Source organism: Agelaius phoeniceus, chromosome Z (assembly GCF_051311805.1).
Source record: "Agelaius phoeniceus isolate bAgePho1 chromosome Z, bAgePho1.hap1, whole genome shotgun sequence".
NCBI lineage: Eukaryota > Metazoa > Chordata > Aves > Passeriformes > Icteridae > Agelaius > Agelaius phoeniceus.
The window spans coordinates 78,940,873-78,960,934 of NC_135303.1; the positions used below are offsets into that span (position 1 = coordinate 78,940,873).

A 20,062-nucleotide genomic window follows, 5' to 3' on the forward strand; every position below is an offset into this window, starting at 1 on the left:
CAGTTTTACCTCTGATTACCAGAATACAATTGTTATATATGTATATATGTCATATCTAAGTTGGTGGTTCTAGCTTTAGTTTTATTTTTTATTTTTTGGGTATGTTTGTTGTTTTTTTTGTTTTTGTTTTTGTTTTTGTTTTTTGTTGTTTTTTTGTTTGGTGGTTTTTTTTTTTTTTGGTTGGTTGTTTTTTTTTTTTAATTAAAGAAATGAATTTTCCTACATCATCTGGTGATCATGGCCAGTCTCCTCACCAAACCCTATGCCTGAGATCTATCAATAGCTATTGAATGACGTCTTCCCCATTGTCTCTTTCTCTGAAGTAGAGAAAATAGAATTTTCCCTGTCAGCAGAAACTTAAAGATTATACATGATTATCGTATATATATGGTAATTGAGATTTAATTGGTTAAAGAAAAAAATCTTATTTGATACTGATTGGCTTTCTAATTTTTGGAAGGGCATTAGGAAGTTACCTTCCTTTTCACTTGATTCTTTGTTGAGAAGAATTACAGAAGGCTTCTTCCAATTTAAGCCTCTGAATTTTTAGTATGGAGGCATCCTAAATGTCATGTTTCTGAATGGCACTCTTAAAATTACTGTCACTACAAAATTCTTAATTAATGCAAGTTTTTCAACACGAGATACAAGATTATTTTGCAGCTGAAATATTTTTAGATCTGTCTCTTTCAAACTTTTTTTCATGCCTTTAAAATGGTCATTTCTAATTTGAGAATGTGAATGCATATTTTACAGTGATCCACTACAGAAATTTGCTGACACTTAGATAACCAATGTGTGGCACTTTTCAGTTGGTTTAAGGGCTGATGATATCAAACTGAAACAAATCAGTTACAGCCCCTACACAAAATGTTGCCTGATTCTGAGAGCAGTGGTCTGATAACTTGTGTGAGGGGGGTGGATTGGAGGAAGCTGTAATGCTTGTGCTGTGACATGTGTTGATGCAGAAGCAGTCTTGATGATGTGATATATATCCATACGATCAGATATGCAAAGACAGAATCAGCACTTGCTATGAAAAAATGTGTTTGTGAGCCCTGACTGTTCATCAGCACCTTTTTCTGGTCTGGTACCCACAGGGGCAGTACCCACATTTTCTTAATGAGGAGGGTGCTGAAGAATCTTGGAATCATAGAAGAGCCGGGCTTGGAAGGGACCTTGAAGCTCATGTTGCTCCAACCACCCTGGCATGGGTGGGGATGCAACCCACTAGATCAAGTTGCTCAGAAAGGAGGAGTTATATAAAAATGAGGGAGAGCAAAAGCATTATCAGAGCTCCACTGACAGTGATCCACTGTTCTTGCCCAAGGTGAAGTGGAAGTCAGGCTTTAATTCTTTCCACTGCAGTTTAATAAGTTTCTGTGGAGGAAAAGCAACTGCAAATATCAGTAGTATTCAAGCAGTTGTGTTAGGGGATTATTGGCTAAAAACTAAGAGTCTAATTTTTAAATAATATTGCTATATTATATAAATTTCTGTTTGTACTCTCTGTCCTTTCCTCTTGTAAGCAGTAAGAAGTGCAGTTACTTCTCCTTACTGTACCTTTATTTCTCAGGAGTCTGAGACTGAGTTTGTTAATGCATGTAAAATACTATGAAAACTTCAGATGGAAGCTGCTGAATGCATAGCAAGAACCAATTTGTCTTTTGATGAAATCTCCACTGGTTGAATATTAATTGAAAATATACTGAAAAGGTATATGCATACACATATATATAAATAAATAAACATATGTAAGTTAACTAGTTTTGTAGTATCCTTCCATGGTCTGTACTGTGATTTTGTTTTCTAGTATTCAAAGCACTCAAGCTTTAAACCTAGCCAGACTATGTAACCAAAGACTTTCCAAAGTAGTAAATTGCTGTTCATCGGCTTCACTGGGCTCGGATCAGGTCCCCTGAGAGCTGCATTTATCTAATCATCTGCCATGTGCGTAGAATCACAACTGAGCAACAAATTGCAAATTGCCACTGCTAAATGGGTTTAAAGAGATAAAAATAATTAAATCTTCTTGAAATTGTGGAAGATTGTAATTTTAGGTACATTCTGTGGTTGTATAGAAAACAAGAGTCAGTATCACTGAACTTTAGTAATATCTTTTTGAGGTAAGAAATTAAAAAAATTAAGTTAATTTAAAAATAAAATAATTAATTTAATTTCATAAAATGAAATTAATTTTAAAAAATAATTAATTTAAAAATAAATAAAAAAATCAAACTGCAAGGGACATACATTGGATCTCTTAAGTATATATGGCTAACCTTGAAGTAATGGACTCCAGTATTATTCTGAAATCAAATTAAGATTTCTGGTGGTCTGAAAACTTCATTATTAGGTTATTTTTTAAATTGCTTTTAGTCTCCATGAGAATGAAACCATTAAGCTGGAAGATTCCCAAGTCCAGCACTGCTTGTATTTCAGCCAGGGAAACACAGTTTTCAGACCATCAGCCTCTGCCTTGTCCCAGACTGACCAGTCTCAGACAGGTAGAGAAAGCCTTTCTGCTGCTCTAGCAGGTTACCTTGCTATGTCGGTGAATATTCATTAAGCTAGTGATATGAATTGAAAAAGAACAGCAAATGCTGATGAAATTTTCACCTGAGAAAGTGTCACTTAATCATATTTCTGCCCTTCAGTATCCCCATTGGGTGTGTAGGACACACTGTTAGAATTCTGTGTGTGCTTTGCAATCAAGAGAGGTGAGCCACGAAAGAGATTTTATTTCAGCCTTGCAACATGTCCTTGTTTGTGTTTCCTTAATATAAGCTTATAGTTGTCAAGGTGGAAATAGAGTAACCTAAAAAATCCAAATTGACAATTTCAGGAGAACAGTTTATTCTTTAAAAGCAAAACAAAATACCAACCCTGGAGGTTTGTCTTCCTAAAGCTTTGCAAAATGAGTTAAATGCAGATGGGGAAAGTTTTATCCATGCAGAAGCATGACAAAACTGTAGAAGTGACCTGTTTGCTTGTGCAAAACAGGCCATCAAAACATAGTGGCACTCCACTAGTAATTTTAATGCCTTTGTATTAATATGGTCACAGAGATAGATTACAGTAAATTCTATGTTTTGAAATCCTAAAATAAAAAAAATTGCTGCTGACCCAAAATCACTGAAGCAATCAAGTATGGATTGGCAACATTTAACAGAATTTTCTCTATGGAGGATGTTGAATGAAGTATTTCTTGCTAAAATAGAACGAATTTAGTATTTAATTTGTATGCCTTTTTCCCAGAAGCAGCTTGTTTTCCTCTAGGTATGTGTATTTGTAAGAGAGAAACAGAGGGGCAGAATGAAAGTGGATAGCTGGGCGGAAGGGGGTATCCTTGTTTTAAGGTTGTAAAAAAAAGTAGTGATAATTTTTCTGAAAGTTTTCAGGCACCTGTGCAATCATTAAAAGAGTTGGGTCCTCCGAAGAAAACACTCTTCTTCATTCTCCCGTTCTTCAACACATCTCAGTAATTATCTGTGTTTTGCAGATGTTTTCAGGCATCCAGCTTTGTTCCCTCTTAGTAGAATAATAGAGCTGCAGAACCAGAGAAAGATGACATATCCAATGAGAATGAAATTCTGATATGAATACTACCAAATTTAGTGTTCACTAACATATAGTACAACAAAATTTAAAATTACTGTTATTTCTGCTAAGATTGTTCTGTTTTATATAGGACATTGATTTCTCTGTTAGGTGAACCAGTGATCTATGAAAGCAAAGGAAATAAAGGTGTGTTTGAAGGTGAGATTAAAAAAAATACAAAACAAAGCAAAGAGGAAAGTCAGTGTTCATTTCACTGAGCATCTGCTAGTCAATCATAATGTTTATTGCTAGTCAATCATAATGTTTAGCTAAAGAAGAAGCAAGTTTTCTAGGAAAGCTTGTGAAATTTTTTTACAGTTCCTGATTCTTTCTTTCCTCTCAATGCAATAGTGAAATTGCATTGCATCTGAGATCAAAAAACCTAATCTGTGATGCATGAGGTTTTTTGCTTCAGAGATATTTTACAAGCAATCTGAGTTAGTATCTTTTTCAATGGCCTTCCAGTTTGTAATGTAGATGAGTATTTATTTTCATTGTTCAGACTGAATTTCCTGAAGTTTTACTGCTATGACTTATTCCTTTTTAATAAAAGATCAGAGTTTTTACAGTCTTTCTTGAAACTGAGAAAATGTAAACTTAAGCAAAGCCCTGACTGCCCTGCAGCCTCCCCTCACACCCTCAATGCCTGAGAGATGCCGCTCACTCCGCTGTGCAGTTTGTGAGACCACTGACAGCTTCTGCTGGTGCAGTCTGGGTGTGCAGCAAGGATAATCATATCTCCAACTATGCTGATTCAGGGAAATTGAGACTCTGCTGTTGATGGGCAGAAAAAGGAAATAATAAGGCAAGCAAATCTGAATTTGTATGTACAGCAAATTATGCGGCAAATTAATTCAGAGATGAAATTTCCTTCCTTAAGACTCTGTTTTCTCTGAGTTAGGGATATAAGGTGGAAAATAAAATGGCTGTTAGAATTCATAGCGTCTTACATTATTAAGCCTAATACAAACAGTGATTAATTAATACTAAGTAACTCTTTCTCACCGCTTGGGTAGGCACTCATTTTGAACAGGCTGTTCATCCTATCCAGGGCAGCCTGTGGCAGTGAAGAAAACACCAACACCTCAGCACCGTATTCCAGAGTTGAAAAAACACTGCTATTACTGTAATTTTTAAAAATATAGTAAATAAATTATGAGTGAAAAGATCATCAAAAGAGGCCTATTAATTCATTTTGAGAATTCCAAAATAGTAATTGTTGTTTTTTTGGTTTTTCCCCCAATATTTCTCTATAAAATAATTTTAAAAAAATTTGTAAAAATGTGCCTAAGGATTGGGGTTTATATTTTAATACTTGAAGACTTTATTTTTTTGCCTAGAGGTATTATACCTCTGAGACATTTAGAAGCATTTAAAAAGTTTCAGGAATAGTTCAATGCAGTGCAGTGATCACCTCTGCACCCTCTGTTAATGGCATTTGTTAGTAGATTCACTGAGTTAACTTCAGCTGAGCAATAAGCTCTATGCTGTGGGGTCGAGATCAATCCTTGCTTCTCATTTTGAGCTTTGGAAGATCTCATTACCCCCTAACTCCTGCTTTTTTTCCTGATTCTTGAAAATTTTCAATTATAAGCCTACCTCTTCCTTGCTCTCCACCAACATTTTATAATACCTTACATAAATGTGGAACTCTTGAGATTGTAAATTGTAGATTCATGACCATCCTCACTGGGGTAGGGGAAGTAGAAAAAAAATTCTAATAGTAGTTTGAAACAAAGGACTGTCTCAGTGTGTCAATGGCAGCTCATTGCACTGTCTTGTGAGTCTTTACAGCTTCCTCTTTGTTAGATGAATAGTAGGATGTTCTGAACCGCAGGCGAGGAACTCATTGTATTGCTTTCTCTGCACAGGTCAAGGAAGGGCAATATAGGCAGTTGCATCTAATTTTTCTCACCTGGAATAAAACATGGCCAACAGAATAGCATTTGGAAACATTTTCCTACAAGGAAATGTCCAAGTCATTTCTAAATGAAAAATAATAAGGCTTTTTCTTACTAACTAATCAGCTTATATTGTATTGTGGGCTAAAATACAAAAGTCCTTATCAGTCAATATTATTTTAGCCCTGATGCTACCACTTTTGCTGACATTCAGCATCAGGAGCACCAGTGTGTTTTGCATAATTGCAGTACGTGATGATCCTTTAAACCGCGGATTACCATAGGTTAGAAACACCTGGTCCTGTATTATCTCCTGTGTTGGCTGGGTGGCTGGTTGTTGTGTGGCTTTGGTTAGTCTTTGTTGCATAACTGTGCTAGAGAAATGTAAAGGTCAATCTGAAGTTAGCAATGCTTTGCTTAGGAGCGAGCCACAGATGCAAGGACACCTGTCGTAACTATTTCCTGTTTGTTTTCCACTAGTTTAAAGGACTTCTCAAAGATGTTTATTCTCCCAGAACACTTTTGTGAAGTACTTTGGTTGATAGCATTGGAAAAGTGTTTGTGGTAATTTTACTTGTAGATCACAGTGGTAGTGATGTATTGAATTCAGTGGTTCCTTGTGGTAATTCCAGATTACTGAAAAGGAATTCCAGATTGCTGAAAAGGAATCTAGCACAGTGAAAAGTATTACAGGAATTAAAAAAGACAGGAGAAATTGGGGAATTTTTACCCAATATGGTGAATAATATCATATGGTGAACAAAAATACATACAGCCTGAATAAAATTCATAAAATTCAACATTTTTAGCAGTCAGTGATCACATTTATTGCAAGACTGAAAATGTGTAAGACACAAATCACATTGTGGTACACAGGGAATAATTTTTATAGTCTGTTTCATAGAGTTTCTGAGTACCAGTTAGAGGTACATTGCCAACTTCTCTCTTCTCAAGTGATAGTTAAATCTCATCTCTCCAGGTGCCTCTTGGAATAAATAATTTTGAAACTGGGAATTCTCATGCTGTTCTCAATCCTATGCTGCTTTTCCTTTAGTGTGTTTTACAGTTACAGATAATAATTGATATTCTCTGATGAGCACTCTGTAAACTTAGGAGTTTTCGCTTCCAAGGTAGACATGAAAAAAGGGAATTTATAAAAGCTAGATCTTTGTGATTTTTCAGCCTGGAGAAAGAAGGGTTTCAGTGTGACATAAGTGTGTCCTTTTAGTACCTGAAGGGAGTCTACAAGAAAGATGGATAGAGACTAATTTCAAGGACATGTAGTGACAGAACAAGGTGGAATGGCTTCAGACTGAAAGAGGTTTAGATTAGATATTAAAAAAATTATTTTTATTGTGAAGTTGGTGAGGCTCTTGCACAGTTTGCCCAGAGAAGCTGTGTGGATGCCCCCATCCCTGGAAGTGGGGATCCACAGGCTGGATGGGGCTCTGAGGAGCCTGGTCTAGTGAAAGATGTCCCTGCCTATGGCACAGGAGTTGTAAGTGGATGATCTTTAATGTCCCTTTCACCCCAAGCCAATCTATGATTTTATGATAATTTGGTAATACAAGAAGCAATCTCTGAAATCTAATGCAATCCCTATTCTCTGTGCGAGTCTAGCAAAAACTAGGTTTGCGATTCTGAAATATTTTGTGGCCAGTTAACTATTATTTTTGCTGATTGCCGTGAACCTTTACCAAGATGAGGGTGTGTTGCATGTCAGGAGGCTGGTATTAGTGTGATGGAAGTGGCCTGGAAGTCAGTGTTGAGGTGTTGTGCTGGTGGTGTGTCCATGCCATGTCCCCTGCACCAGGCCCATTGTGACAGAGGGACAGAGAAGAGGGATACCTGTGGAGCCACTGCTGCCTCTAGTCTTCTAGAAACTATGATGAGTCCATGGGTAACTGGTGTTGGTTGGTTTCTCTACCTCTCCAAATCAATTTTAGTTGACCAGATCATGTGTTTGAACAGAGTAAAAGATTATGCATTGGGTTCAGGCTTTTTCGAGTATCCATTTCAGTTCTTTTACTACTTAAGAATAGCTTTCTTTGACTATTTAACATTTAGGATTTGTCATAATTTGCTTAAAATCTGGTATATATGGCTATGCCCTGGAAATCTTCCATCAGGATAGATAGTCTATGTAATGGATGCATTTACTCAGCATTTTCATCACAGATACTAGAGTTATGAGTCCATCCTTCTACCACATTGTATCAAGCATGGTTAATATTCTAACAGTGTTGGAGGGGAGCCTTTAGATGCTTCCGGAGCAAAAGTGGTGAAATGCAGTACCCCTTTCTATTACTATGCAAATTGCAGCTATTTTTTCTAACATTTCTTAGTTAGCTCTGAAAGAATATAGACTGTGAGGTTGTAAAAATGCATGAAAGTTCAACTACGTGGCTGAAGGTTTTTATGTTATCTAATTATTGTTTCTATTTTTTGCTTTGGTGCTTTTTTCCTTTTCCTGTAATTTTATTCCAGCACAGTAATGGTATCAGTACATTTGAAAAGAGATACTGACATTTAATATATCTATTAAGTATTTGGCTTTCCATTTGGACAAAAGTTTTAGGAAAACTGTTGCATTGATAAAGCAGTTCTGGTTGGCACAAGACATCGTTTTTATCTATATAAAAGCTCAAAAAGGTTTTGACAGGAGTCTGAATAAATCTGCTCAGTGCCACATATGCCCACCTTTCAGTGTGTGATATACCATGGACTGCTAGGCCATTGAGAAGGAAGGCACATAATGAAGTGTGTTAGTTACAGTGTCTTTACTAACTATGAATATGCTGAATGAGTTAAAGCAACAAGAATTTATTTAGGAATAACAAAATCTGGTGGTGAAGTTGGTGGCATGATGGAGACTGTTTTGTAATATTTTACTCATTACATCAACCATTCTCTTTCTTCCTTTTTTCCTAGGTTTTACTGGGACTTAATCATGCTCATAATGATGGTTGGAAACCTTGTCATTATACCAGTCGGAATCACATTCTTCACAGAACAAACAACAACACCATGGATTATTTTCAATGTGGCATCAGACACTGTTTTTCTATTGGACTTGATAATGAATTTTAGAACTGGGACTGTAAATGAAGACAGCTCTGAAATAATACTGGACCCTAAAATCATTAAGATGAATTACTTAAAAAGCTGGTTTGTGGTTGACTTCATCTCATCAATACCAGTGGATTATATCTTTCTCATTGTAGAAAAAGGAATGGATTCAGAGGTTTACAAGACAGCAAGAGCACTTCGTATTGTGAGATTTACAAAAATCCTCAGCCTGTTACGTTTATTGCGCCTTTCAAGACTGATAAGATACATACACCAGTGGGAAGAGGTAAGATTTACATGGTCATAACATGATTCACTAAGATCTTATTGCTACCCAACACTAGTCAATCTCTGTGAAGAGCTGCACCAGAACAAGAATGTAACACAGCTTTTCCTCACTATCTGGTGTAATTACAAACACATGCTAGTGGCAAGGCCTTTTTGGACACAACCAGCAGAGTAACCATCTTCTCTCTATTAATGGCAGAGACCAAAATGTGTTTGGCGTTGGTACAATTTGCATGGATGGACTCCTAATGATGTTACAAAATGTCCAAAATATCAGAATAAGGCACTTATTCGATAAAGGAGTAAGTAAAGGAATAAGTAAAGGAATAAGTAAAGGAATACTAGAAATTTTGACAAGCACCTAAACCTGCACTAGAATTTGATGACTAGCACTTAAATTTATTAATATTCTAGAAGTGACAGAGAACTTAAACTTGTTTATATTTTTCTATTTTATGAGAAATTGAAACCATCTGCCATTGAGTAGATTTCCTCAGAATGCTTATTGTTTGAAGGCTGTATGTAGGCTGAATATCATAAATACTGGCCGTCTTTACAAAAAATGGGCAGTTCAAATTTTGAGTCACTGCCTTCTAAGCTGTCAACTCCATTGATTCCAGGCATGATGTTATGCTGCCTTTCAATTTGGCTTAGTGATTTTTCTAGGAAATTATGGCATTCCCCACTTTGGCATACTTTGGCTGGGAAATGTCAATGCATTGGCACGTACCACCATTTTGTTTCTTGCCTGTCCTCATTTCTGTAGTTCTGAATATCATCATGTGTTTTAAAGAGAAGTGCTAAAGCCATAGGAAAAATAATTGCTTTTTTCTAAACCTTTCTTGCAGTAAGCGTAGGGAGAATTATTTTGTAGAGCATGATCATGGAAGTAGTATTAAAATTGATTTCCATAAATTTATTTACTTCTGTGATAAAGATTTATTTAATTAAATGAATATTGAAGGATGATTTGATACTATTCTTGGTGGTTTTTCTGCTGGTTATCTCTAGTATAATATGCACTTTCTGGTTTAAGAGGAACCTAAAAGCAGTGCCATCTCAAATAAAGTCAGATTACAATTTAAAATGGCATGATGCCGGATGATGCTAAATATCAAAAGTCTAAAAAATTTATAGTAGTCTCTCAAAAAGTTCCTGAAATAGGTCATTATTTTTTATTACTCTGTTTGGTAAAGCTATTTCTTTTTGCCTCTCTGTAAAGCACTGAAAAGATGTTTTTGTACAGAAATAGAGCACTGTAGTTTTTGTACTCAATTCAACTAAGGCAAATGATTAAGCATATTTTGCAGTTCTACCATAAAGCTGTGCTTTTGTCTCCTCTGTGCTTCACAGAGAGACAACCTTCTGAAATGAATTCAATGTCATTATTTTCTGGCAGCTTGAGTTAGTCACTTGCCACTGTAAAGGCCTACTAGGCAGAGAAATAAATTCCTTTTCCCCCCCACTTTCTGTCAGTTGTCAAATGGAAATCAGGTAATCTAAATAAAAATAGTTGAATTGGCCACTAAGTGGGATTAAAAGTGACCAGAGTATGTGGTCCAAATCAGCAGTAGCTGCTGTTTGGTCCATTTAGCTAATGGCTGCTTGATTGCAACTTCAGCTTTAATTCCACTAGTAAAATTTGTGAAATAGGTTCACAGGAAGGTGAAAGGGAATCTAAAGGTAGAGGGTTTTTTTTTCTTTTTTGGGGGTTATTTTGAGCCTGTAATAAAGCAGCGAAAAGTTTGTTGGCTGATTTTGAAAAAAATAATCACATGTGAGAATAGAGAGAAATATATCAGTCTGAATCAGGCTTTGATAACCCCCAAAATGAAATGTGTGAAAGAAAAAAGGGAGGTTTTTTTGTTTGTTTATTTGTTTTTATTTTTGTTTAGCATTTTACAGGCAGCAGAAATGCAGAAAGTCATGGATTTTCATATATGCCTTCCTGGAAAATGTGTGTTACAATATATTAATGTTTTAAAAGAGACAGACAAAACAACTGGTAGGGATGACATTTGCTGAATTACTGGGAAACAATAACTGGATCATCCCATGGCGTAGTCAGCGAGACTGCTGCTGGTTTTAATGTTCTCTGTATGTGTGTGTTTCCACATGGACAACAAGGAGCAACTGTTAACTAATTTTTATGGCATAGAACTGGAGCCTGTTTGTGTGTGGTTAAAAGGATTTAATAGTTTTTGTATAGTATGAGCTGACACGTTGGTTTTAAATGTGGTGCAGATAAATCTGTAATATATGTATTTGGTTCCAGAATAATAAGCATTATGTCAAAAATATTGAAGGGATGGCCAGCAAACTCAATCTTCATAATGTGCCAAGAGAATACTTGGGTAACTGTTATTCATGGATAACTGATGTATGAACAACCCAAGCTGTATGATAAGGCAGTTATCCCAGTATTTCTACATACTCAAATAAAAAAGGCAGGCTGACATTGTTGGAGCTTTTCTTCACATATGTGAAGAGCTTTTCTTCATATCACATATGTGGAATCCAGGTGGTTGCTATCCTGAACCTTAAGATGAGCAAAAATTTAAAAGATTCTTACATGACACTCTTGAAACATGGTTCCTCTTTATTTATTTCCACATCATTTAAGTCAATTAAATTAAGATCAAGCTGCCAGCAGCCACCTAAAGTAATATTGATGTAAATAATGTATGCATTGCAGAAGCTTTCTCCTCATTAAGTGGTATGGAACAGCTATAGCCTGTGGTGGAATATATATGAAAACTGATTGATATATTCATATCAGTCTGATGTTAATTACTTACCCAAATGAATGGCTCAGTGGAAATGGGAAGAAACACTTCAAGAAAGGGACAGGAGATGTGTGGGCAGGAAATAAATATACTGAATATGCAAATTCACACTTCCCTGAAACTGTTTTTTAGCTACAAATTCTAATATTACAGTCCTTTAGACTTAGATATTGAAAATAGATCATATTTTTACTTGAAATAAATTATATGCAAGAAAAAGATCTATATTTAAATTGGTGATTACAGAAATTATAATTTTGCAGTAATTTCTGACAAGGGGCTTGTTTTGGATTTTTTTAAAATTTACATTCCTAAAAGTACTGAGCTGGAGGTCTGCGACCTAGTTCTTATTTCCTTTAAGTTTTATGAGACTACCCAAACTTCTGACTTTTTAATGTTGTTTTACATAGGCTTATATGCAACTAGTAGATTATTCTTAGTTAAATATGCTCATAGATCAGTGAACAATTAAAATAAAAGATACAAACAATTAAAATAGATACATTGTTCCATGCCAAATGATATGCCACTTTGCTTTACATTTACCTATGATACTAGTTTACTGGTTCTTTAAAATTACAATGTTTTCTGAAAGCTGCTTAAAACCCAGACTTCAATAGCTTTGCTTACAGCTATTCTAAACATAGACAAGACCTAGTAAATCTATGAGTAAGTAGAAGTCGTTCTTCCAAAAATGTGCCCTAAATCTTTTTTGTTCTGGGATGTCTGATTATGTAGAACTAGAACCTTTTTTAAAAAGAATCAATGCTTATTGCAAGTTGTATAATAAAGGTTATATTCTGCAAAAAAATCACATGGCAAAATCTACAAAAATTGTGATTTGCAGCCATGTCTTATTTTCATTCAACTTCTACTGAAATCTGGTTTTCAATTTGCCCAGACCTTTTTGTGTTTCATGAACCTACCTAAGTATCAATGTCAACTCTAGTTGTTGATAAAGCTCTGGTGTTTAATGAAACACACTCCTGAACATGTCACACCAACATGCCATATTCCAAATTTGCTGGTTTGTTTCTGTAATGCAGGTTCAGAACAGTGCATAAGTAAAAGCTTGCTGGATTGCTAAGACTTACTAAAGAGCTCAAAAATTAAGAGTGTGAGAGCTTTGCCGAATCCTGCATTAAAGATTTCATCTGTTGCTCCCATGCTACCAACCCTGATGATCAGAGACCACCACTAGGTGTCCTCTCCTTGTTGTTCTGTTTGTTGCCAGTGGTACAAAAACACACATTATGTGTCTCTGTGATGAACCATTATTATTTCCTAAATAAAATTATTGTAAAGGAAGACTTACCCAGACAACAGAAGAAAACTTCTACTTCAGTAGCCTGCTGTTTCTATGGTAGGTACACAGATGACTTTTGCCCTACAAGAAAACCAAGCAACTTTTTCTTTCATCTCAAGCCAGATGAGAATTCAAGGGTTTTTTTCTCTCCTCTTGATCACTGACTTTTTGTGTGGTAAGAGAGAGATGATGAATTAGGTGAGTACTTGGTAGTGTTGGTTGAAAACACTTATCTTTACTGACTGGATTATTAATTTATTTTTATTTTATTTTAACAGGACTCTGTCAACAAGGCATGAGGCTTTCCTATCAATGATGATGTTTTACAGTTTAAATTTTTTTAATTAATAGCCTTGTGGAAATGGAAGGTGGCATATTTTACTTTCTTTTTATTCTATTTTAATGCCTGTTGTCCAGGGAGGTATTTAAAGTACATTTTCTAGGCCCCATATAGTTGTGTCAATTAGTTAGGTACTGCAAATAAGCACATCAGTACAGGTTGAGTGGCAATTTTGAAGTAGATTAGCTGAAAGTGGGACACTTTTTTATTGCCTTTTAGAGGTACATGAACCAAATACATGGTTCATGGTTGTCTGTCTCTTAAGGGCTGAGGGGAGGATATTTGTTAAGTAACTTGAGGGAAAAGAGGCACAAAGTGTGTGAATTATGCAACGAAGCCTCTGTATTGATGCCTTCTGCCTGCCTACCATCAAAAAGATGAAAATAGGAGGTAGGAGAAAACCCCTAGTTCTAGAGGAAGGGAAACAGAAACACAAGCATTGTCCTTTTTTTTTTTGTGTAAATTAGTGAATTTGTGTTCTCCCACGTGAAGCCTATGACTGGGGCCACATCCAGGTTTGCTTGAGGGTTCCTCTTTGCTCTGCAGCATTCCCTATGAGATCATGATGACCAGCTGTGGTCAGTAAGTCCTTGGCATGTGCTGACCAGCACCATCTCTATTTAATCTGCAGGGAAAAAAACCCCAAACATGCTGTTTGGTCGCATTTTGAATTGAAAAATCTAGGAGTGCTCCTTGCTCAGTGTTGCTGTAGCAGACGAGCTCTCCAGCTTTATCAGAGCACAGGGCTGCTCAGCCCTGTTCCACTGAGGGAATGTGTTGTGCTAGCTGTCAGTTCATTCCTGGGTGAGACTTGCAGTGCTGGTATTCCTCCCTAATTCCATTGGGATGTTGGCTCATGGATATTCTGTCTCAATGACAGCAAGGTCTTTTATCTTCACAGAGATAGAACCTGGACTACTAGCCCTTTTTTTCCCACTTAAAATTAGAGGGTGTAAAGGCATTTTCTTTGAGACTGTTGAGGCTATGTCTTGATAATGTAGTTCTGGTTTGCTAAATAGAATTTGCATATGTGGATAGAACTGAAGGTAAGTTACATAAATAAGGTGGTAAGATACCTAAATTTTAACATAAAGTGTTATACAATATAAGTGAATGTGTGAATAAAATTTTTTTCATCACTCTCATGAATATATGTAAGCCACAGTGCTTTTAATTTTTTTCTTCTTTGACATGTAACTTACAAGGCCATTGTCTGTGTTTTGCTGAACAGAGCACCTAATATAATCTTTACAAAACAGGTAGTGTTCCAAATGGGAAATTATGATGGATCTCATTTCCTGTAAACCTTTTTGTTTACATGAAATTATGCATATTTTAACATTAGGTGGATAAATTGTGTTCAGTTATGTAATATTTTATAAGGAAAAATTTCAAGTTAAATTATTTGTTTGAGAAATGTATGTACCACTGCAGATAAAGCATACATCCATAAACATCTCTGACAAAAACTCAAGGGTTTTTTTTTCACTCTTTTGAATTCTGTGCAACTGTAGGGAAACACGAATAACAGATAGAGACAATTAAAAGGCATTATTATCCATGGTGTCCTAATAATAGAATACTAACTGTTGAAAAAGAACAGCACATTTGTAGAGAAGGCAATTACTAAAATGCAAGGAAGACACTGAGTATTCTGGTTTTTAATTTCCTACTTTGTGGTCTAGGCATAATCACTTTCATAGAAAGAATAATCCATTCCCCTAGAGAGCAAATAGGAAGTGTAATGAGTGTAAAGTTTCTTGCTTCATCGTTCTACCCCCTTTTTAAGACTGTTCAAACTGAGCTGCCTTTCTTCTGTGCCTACGCCAGGAGAGTAATTGTGTGGCGGTGATGCTTTCCCTGGGAGATAAACCAGGGAAATGTAGAACATAGCCTGAGATAAATTTCCCTGAACTGTATGATAATGTTTTCTTCTTTATGCAAGTGTTTGCCTGGCTTCTATAGTAATGTTCTTGGGGGACTTGGCTGTAGACCCAAGAAAGTGGGCTCACCCTTGCAGTAACATTTATAGATAATGCCAGTCAATCAGTTTTGAAAATTATCAGAGTAGTGTCAGCATGTCTTTGACACTTAAGTCTAACACAGGTTTTTAGCAGATTAATTTTTTTAGTCTAACTCATAGTTCACTATTTTTAAGCCATTCTAGCAATAATGCTTTTTTTTTTGCATTTGCTAGAGCTTGCACACACTATCTGTGGCTGCAGATATATTTAAAAAAAGCCTTGTTCTTCCATCTTAAGCTTTTAGCCGAGGCAGAAAACCCACTTAGCTTTGCAGGGTAATGGCCTGCTGGATACACCCCATTTCAGGCAAGGGGGGAGGTCAGGAATGTTCAGTCCCCTTGCAAGACAGAGCTGCTGGCTGCTCCCACGGCGTCCTGCTCCCTCCCTGGAGCTGAGGAGCTGTCGGAGGAGGTGCTGACAGCCAAAGAGCTTTTTGGGCAGCGCACGGTCGGGATCACGGTTCACCATTCGGACACTGCGATACTGCAGGGTCCTTCCCACACTGAGTGCATGGATTACAAACTCCCACATTGATTCCTGCAGTGGTGAGACAGAAAGGGAAGATGTGAATGGGATTTTTCAGTTCTTTTCAAATTTGATTTTAAAAAGTCAAAAATTGTACAAATTTCACAAGAATGACAATCGTAGTTTTGTTCCTTGCAGGCTAAACACAATTCATTCAGGTATCTCTGCGTTTTCAATTTGTATTAATAGTAACCAGTACAGAATTGCTGTTTAATTTAAATTATTTAGCAACAGTAATTGATAAAAGATATTCCCACCTTGTCACTAATGCCATGTAGAATCTTTTCCTTCTTTGTTTTTTTTTCCATAAAACCTATAGAACTTTGTGAGTAAAAAAGTCAGTTGTTCTCTTTCTGCAGCTGCTAGGGAAGAAATAGTTAGGGATATTTTATGGTCATTATATGCTGCCTTAAAATAATTAATTTTAAAATAAAATTTTGAAACACACATTTGAAGGCAGGTTGCTAGTCCATGTGGTAAAATATGGCCAGCTAACAGCTGAAATATAACCCACAGTAATAATTCCTAATACAGTATATATTGATGTGTCTATTAAAGAAAGCCAGAAGATGTCCTTACAGTGCATCATTACTATTTGAAATCTGAAAAATAAATTATACACTAAAAAATTAATTTGAAAAGTGTATGCGTAGAAAGTGGATATGAAATATTTTAACATTTTCCTAAAATTTGCCTACAAAGGGGCACTTTAATTTTTAAATTAAGTAATCATTTATTAAAGGGTGAAAAGATAATTCATAAGATTTCAATTTAATATAATTCTATGTATATATTCTATTTAATATATTCTACTTTGAGAAGAAAATTGTCAATTGAAATGAACAGCTTTTTTTAAAAAATAACAAGCTGTATTCTCTTGGTTCTCTTATGCACAGAACATTGTGCAGGTGAAATTTTGGGGGATTTTGTAGGAGAAGTCTGGTTATCTCAGAAAGGTCTGAGAGGTAGAAAATGGAGATGTTGGGCTTGTGTTGGGCTGTGCTGGTCAGACCATCCATACACTGCTGCTTTTATTTATTTATTCGCCCAGTGAGTCATGTCCATGAGCTCATATGGGCATTCTATTGAACAAATTAGGACTGAAATGATACAGAATTCACTTCATGTCAATAGGCTGAGGATCATGTTCTGAATTTGATCAAATTTGACAACCTTCTAATACAGTAAAACACCTGTGACGTTACTCTTTTAAGTAGGTTTCTGTTGTCATGGCTCCCATTGAGGACAGTGGAATGTACTTTAAGAGTTAACTGGGAAGAAGGGTCTGTTTTGAAAGGGTAAAATGGCCTAAATTTACCATTTAGAGAGGAAGATGCAAATGCATAAACCTATTTAGAGAGGGTTAGAGAGCTGAGATGGCGGTGTAGAGCCATTTGGCTCGACCATTTGTACGTTATATTAAATGACTTATTTCTAACCTGAATCTCATGAAGTTTATTCCAAATAACAAGTATTATCCCACATGTGTATGATTGAAATGTAGTTGTGACCTGGAAAAAACAGGGAGATCACCTAATTCAGAGATTTTTAGAGCTCTTTGCTTCCAAGTAGAAATGAATGCTGTGGTTGAACTGTTAATCTCTCCTCACTAGACTGCATTGGAAAGATGCTCTATTTCTCACAATTTTCTCCTTTCTTAACCCAGGCAGGTGTTTTGCTGTGATCTTTCCATGTATTTAAGCTCATAGTATTTTGTTGTTACTTTTTTATCTTCTTAAAGCACATCTTTTTCCCCCATCCTCTCTTTCAGAACCAATGGGCTTAACTATACATCTGCTTAACTTAGTACAGTGTCTTTTAGTTGCACTTCCTTTCTTTCCAGTGAATGTTCCAACTTGTTATTGACCTGGCAGAAGCTGCTGCCATGTGGTGTATTTGATGTCATTTCTGTCTTGGGGTTTGTGACAAAATGGTATGCAATACCTGCAATCCTGCTTTGAGTCCAAGTGGATCGTCCCAGATGAGCAGCTGTGGGAGTGGAGCCCTGTATATGCATGAGGGGAACCCATCTCTAAAAAAAAGGAAGTGTCTGAAGGCTAATTATGATATAACTGCTGTAATCTTTGCCAGAACCATGGACCTTGTTCAGTTGAGCTACCTGTAGAACAGAGAAAGATGTGACTATCAACCTTCCCCAACCCAAAAAAACCCAAACCCAACCAAAAGCCAACCAAACCCCCCCCCACCAAACAAAAACAAAATAGAGAAAACCCCAGGAAACAGCACAAATCCAGAACATGAGAGAACAATGGTAGTTCAGACAAGTGTGTATGTACATATTTCTGTGAATATGTCTTCAAGGGTGCAGGTTCCTAACCTTCACTGCACCTTTCAATAGGAACACTTCACTCTGTACCTCTGAAACGAAAACGAATCTGTCTACAATTTTTTATCTCTCTGGATCAATTCTCCTTGCATCATGTACTCAGTTTACCTGAAGTGACTGCCCATATTCAAAGATTCATGACAAACAGGCAGTCCTTTATCTCAACTAAAAAACTGTAAGTTTCACTGTTGAGTTAATAGATCTTTTCATACTGTAAAGATAGTGGCATACAAAATTTATGGCAAAACTTGAACCTGGAAAGCAAATATTGCTGTGCATAATTTAAAATTCATGTCTTTTCAAGAGTACCTTCCTGTGGGATTTCCAAGGGACATTATTGAAAACCATATAGTAGTTCTCATCAGAATGATCGATTTTTCCCTTAACCAAAGACATGAATTATGTCTTCATCTGCCTCAAAAATAGCTAGGCATCCCACATGAGAATTGTGTCCCAGCTGGGGAATATGTTTTAAAAAGGAAATGGAAAAAAAATGCATCTGAAATTCAGTTTCAGCAGGCAAGAGGTAACTTCTAGAAATCTGCCATGTTTTGATTACCTGCCTTCAAAACTCTGCTTTGTTTTGATTAGAACTTCTAGCAGAAGTTTTAAAATACTGAACCCAAACAAGTAACTTGAATTTTTCTTGCAAGGACTTTCAAATTAATTAAGCAAAACACTGTTTTATCTCCAGCATCAGTCATTTAAACACTTTTTTTCCTATCACTTACTCATTTTGCCCAGGGCAAAATCAACCTCTAGAACAAAGGTGTTTTTTTTCCTTTTTCCTATGTGTCAATTTTGATAACTTAATACACAGATTGGCCCACTTTGGGTATATATTTATGTTTCTGATAACACTTGCCTATCACAAATACGTATATTTCTTGGTCTTTTAAAATAATTTTAAAAATCTGTCTTTTTTGGAGCATTCTTGTTGGGTGTAGTAACTGCAAGCCACAAGAAATGAGGATGTCAAAGGTTTGTATGGTTAGAATGAATATCAACACTGTAACCTTTTTCATTGAAGTAAATAATTGAAGAGCTATCTTATTTATCTTTTTTTAAAAACAATTGCAAAAGAAATTCCAGTATAACTTCATGTACTTTCTTCCTTTTCATTTTACTTTCCCATTGTTACTCTTATGGGAGATGTCTATGGATACCTTTACAGTTTGTGCAAAGTGAGCATGGTTCTGAAAAAACAGCTGAAGACCAGAAATCTGCGGCTAAATTGTAATGTTAAAACTACACGTCTATGTTAACCTAGTTAGAGCTAAGAATTTAAAATTGTTATAACAGTACGTCTCTTATTATAGAGACAATATTTTTATTTAAGCTCTCAGCCTCAAGTAGTGAATTTCTCATAGGTTTGAACAGATAATGAAGAGAAAGATGGTCAGTTCAATATTTAGTCAGCACTGAAATATGAAAGGAAGAATATAGAGTTAAAGTTTTGCTTTCACTGTGAATTTATTTGAGTACTGAACTCTGTTTCTCTCCTAATTTAAAAAGGTCCACATGAGTCATGATCATGGCTCCATGGATTTCTTTCCTCTTCCTTTAAACATTAGGCTTTTTGTTGTTGCTTTCTTTGTTGATATTTTTCTCCTGATGTGATAAATAACATAATGGTCTTTAGAAGTAGAGATTATCAGCTCATTTAGAATTAGAAAATTTAGCCCAGTGGTGGATTTTCATCTGAGTAGTGCAAAAAAAATTCCTCACCAATTAAAAAACAGTAAATTTTTGCTGAGTCATAACAGAGGTATGGCTTGAGATATTTAAAGTTGGAATTGCGGGGTTGTTATACATACTTAAGGAGTCTTCCTTTACTTCATCTTTTTTGATCTTTTGACCTAAGGTTCTTGAAGCA

The 20,062-nt window shown here is 35.9% G+C and overlaps 1 protein-coding gene across 1 annotated transcript in view; it reads left to right on the forward strand.

Moving 5' to 3' along the window:
- HCN1 (hyperpolarization activated cyclic nucleotide gated potassium channel 1) overlaps positions 1-20,062 on the forward strand; it is a 194,873-nt gene that overhangs the window by 15,411 nt on the left and 159,400 nt on the right. The window contains exon 2 of the mRNA XM_054652160.2: positions 8,433-8,856. Coding sequence (XP_054508135.2) covers positions 8,433-8,856 — 424 coding nt within the window. The remainder of the gene's footprint in view (positions 1-8,432; positions 8,857-20,062) is intronic.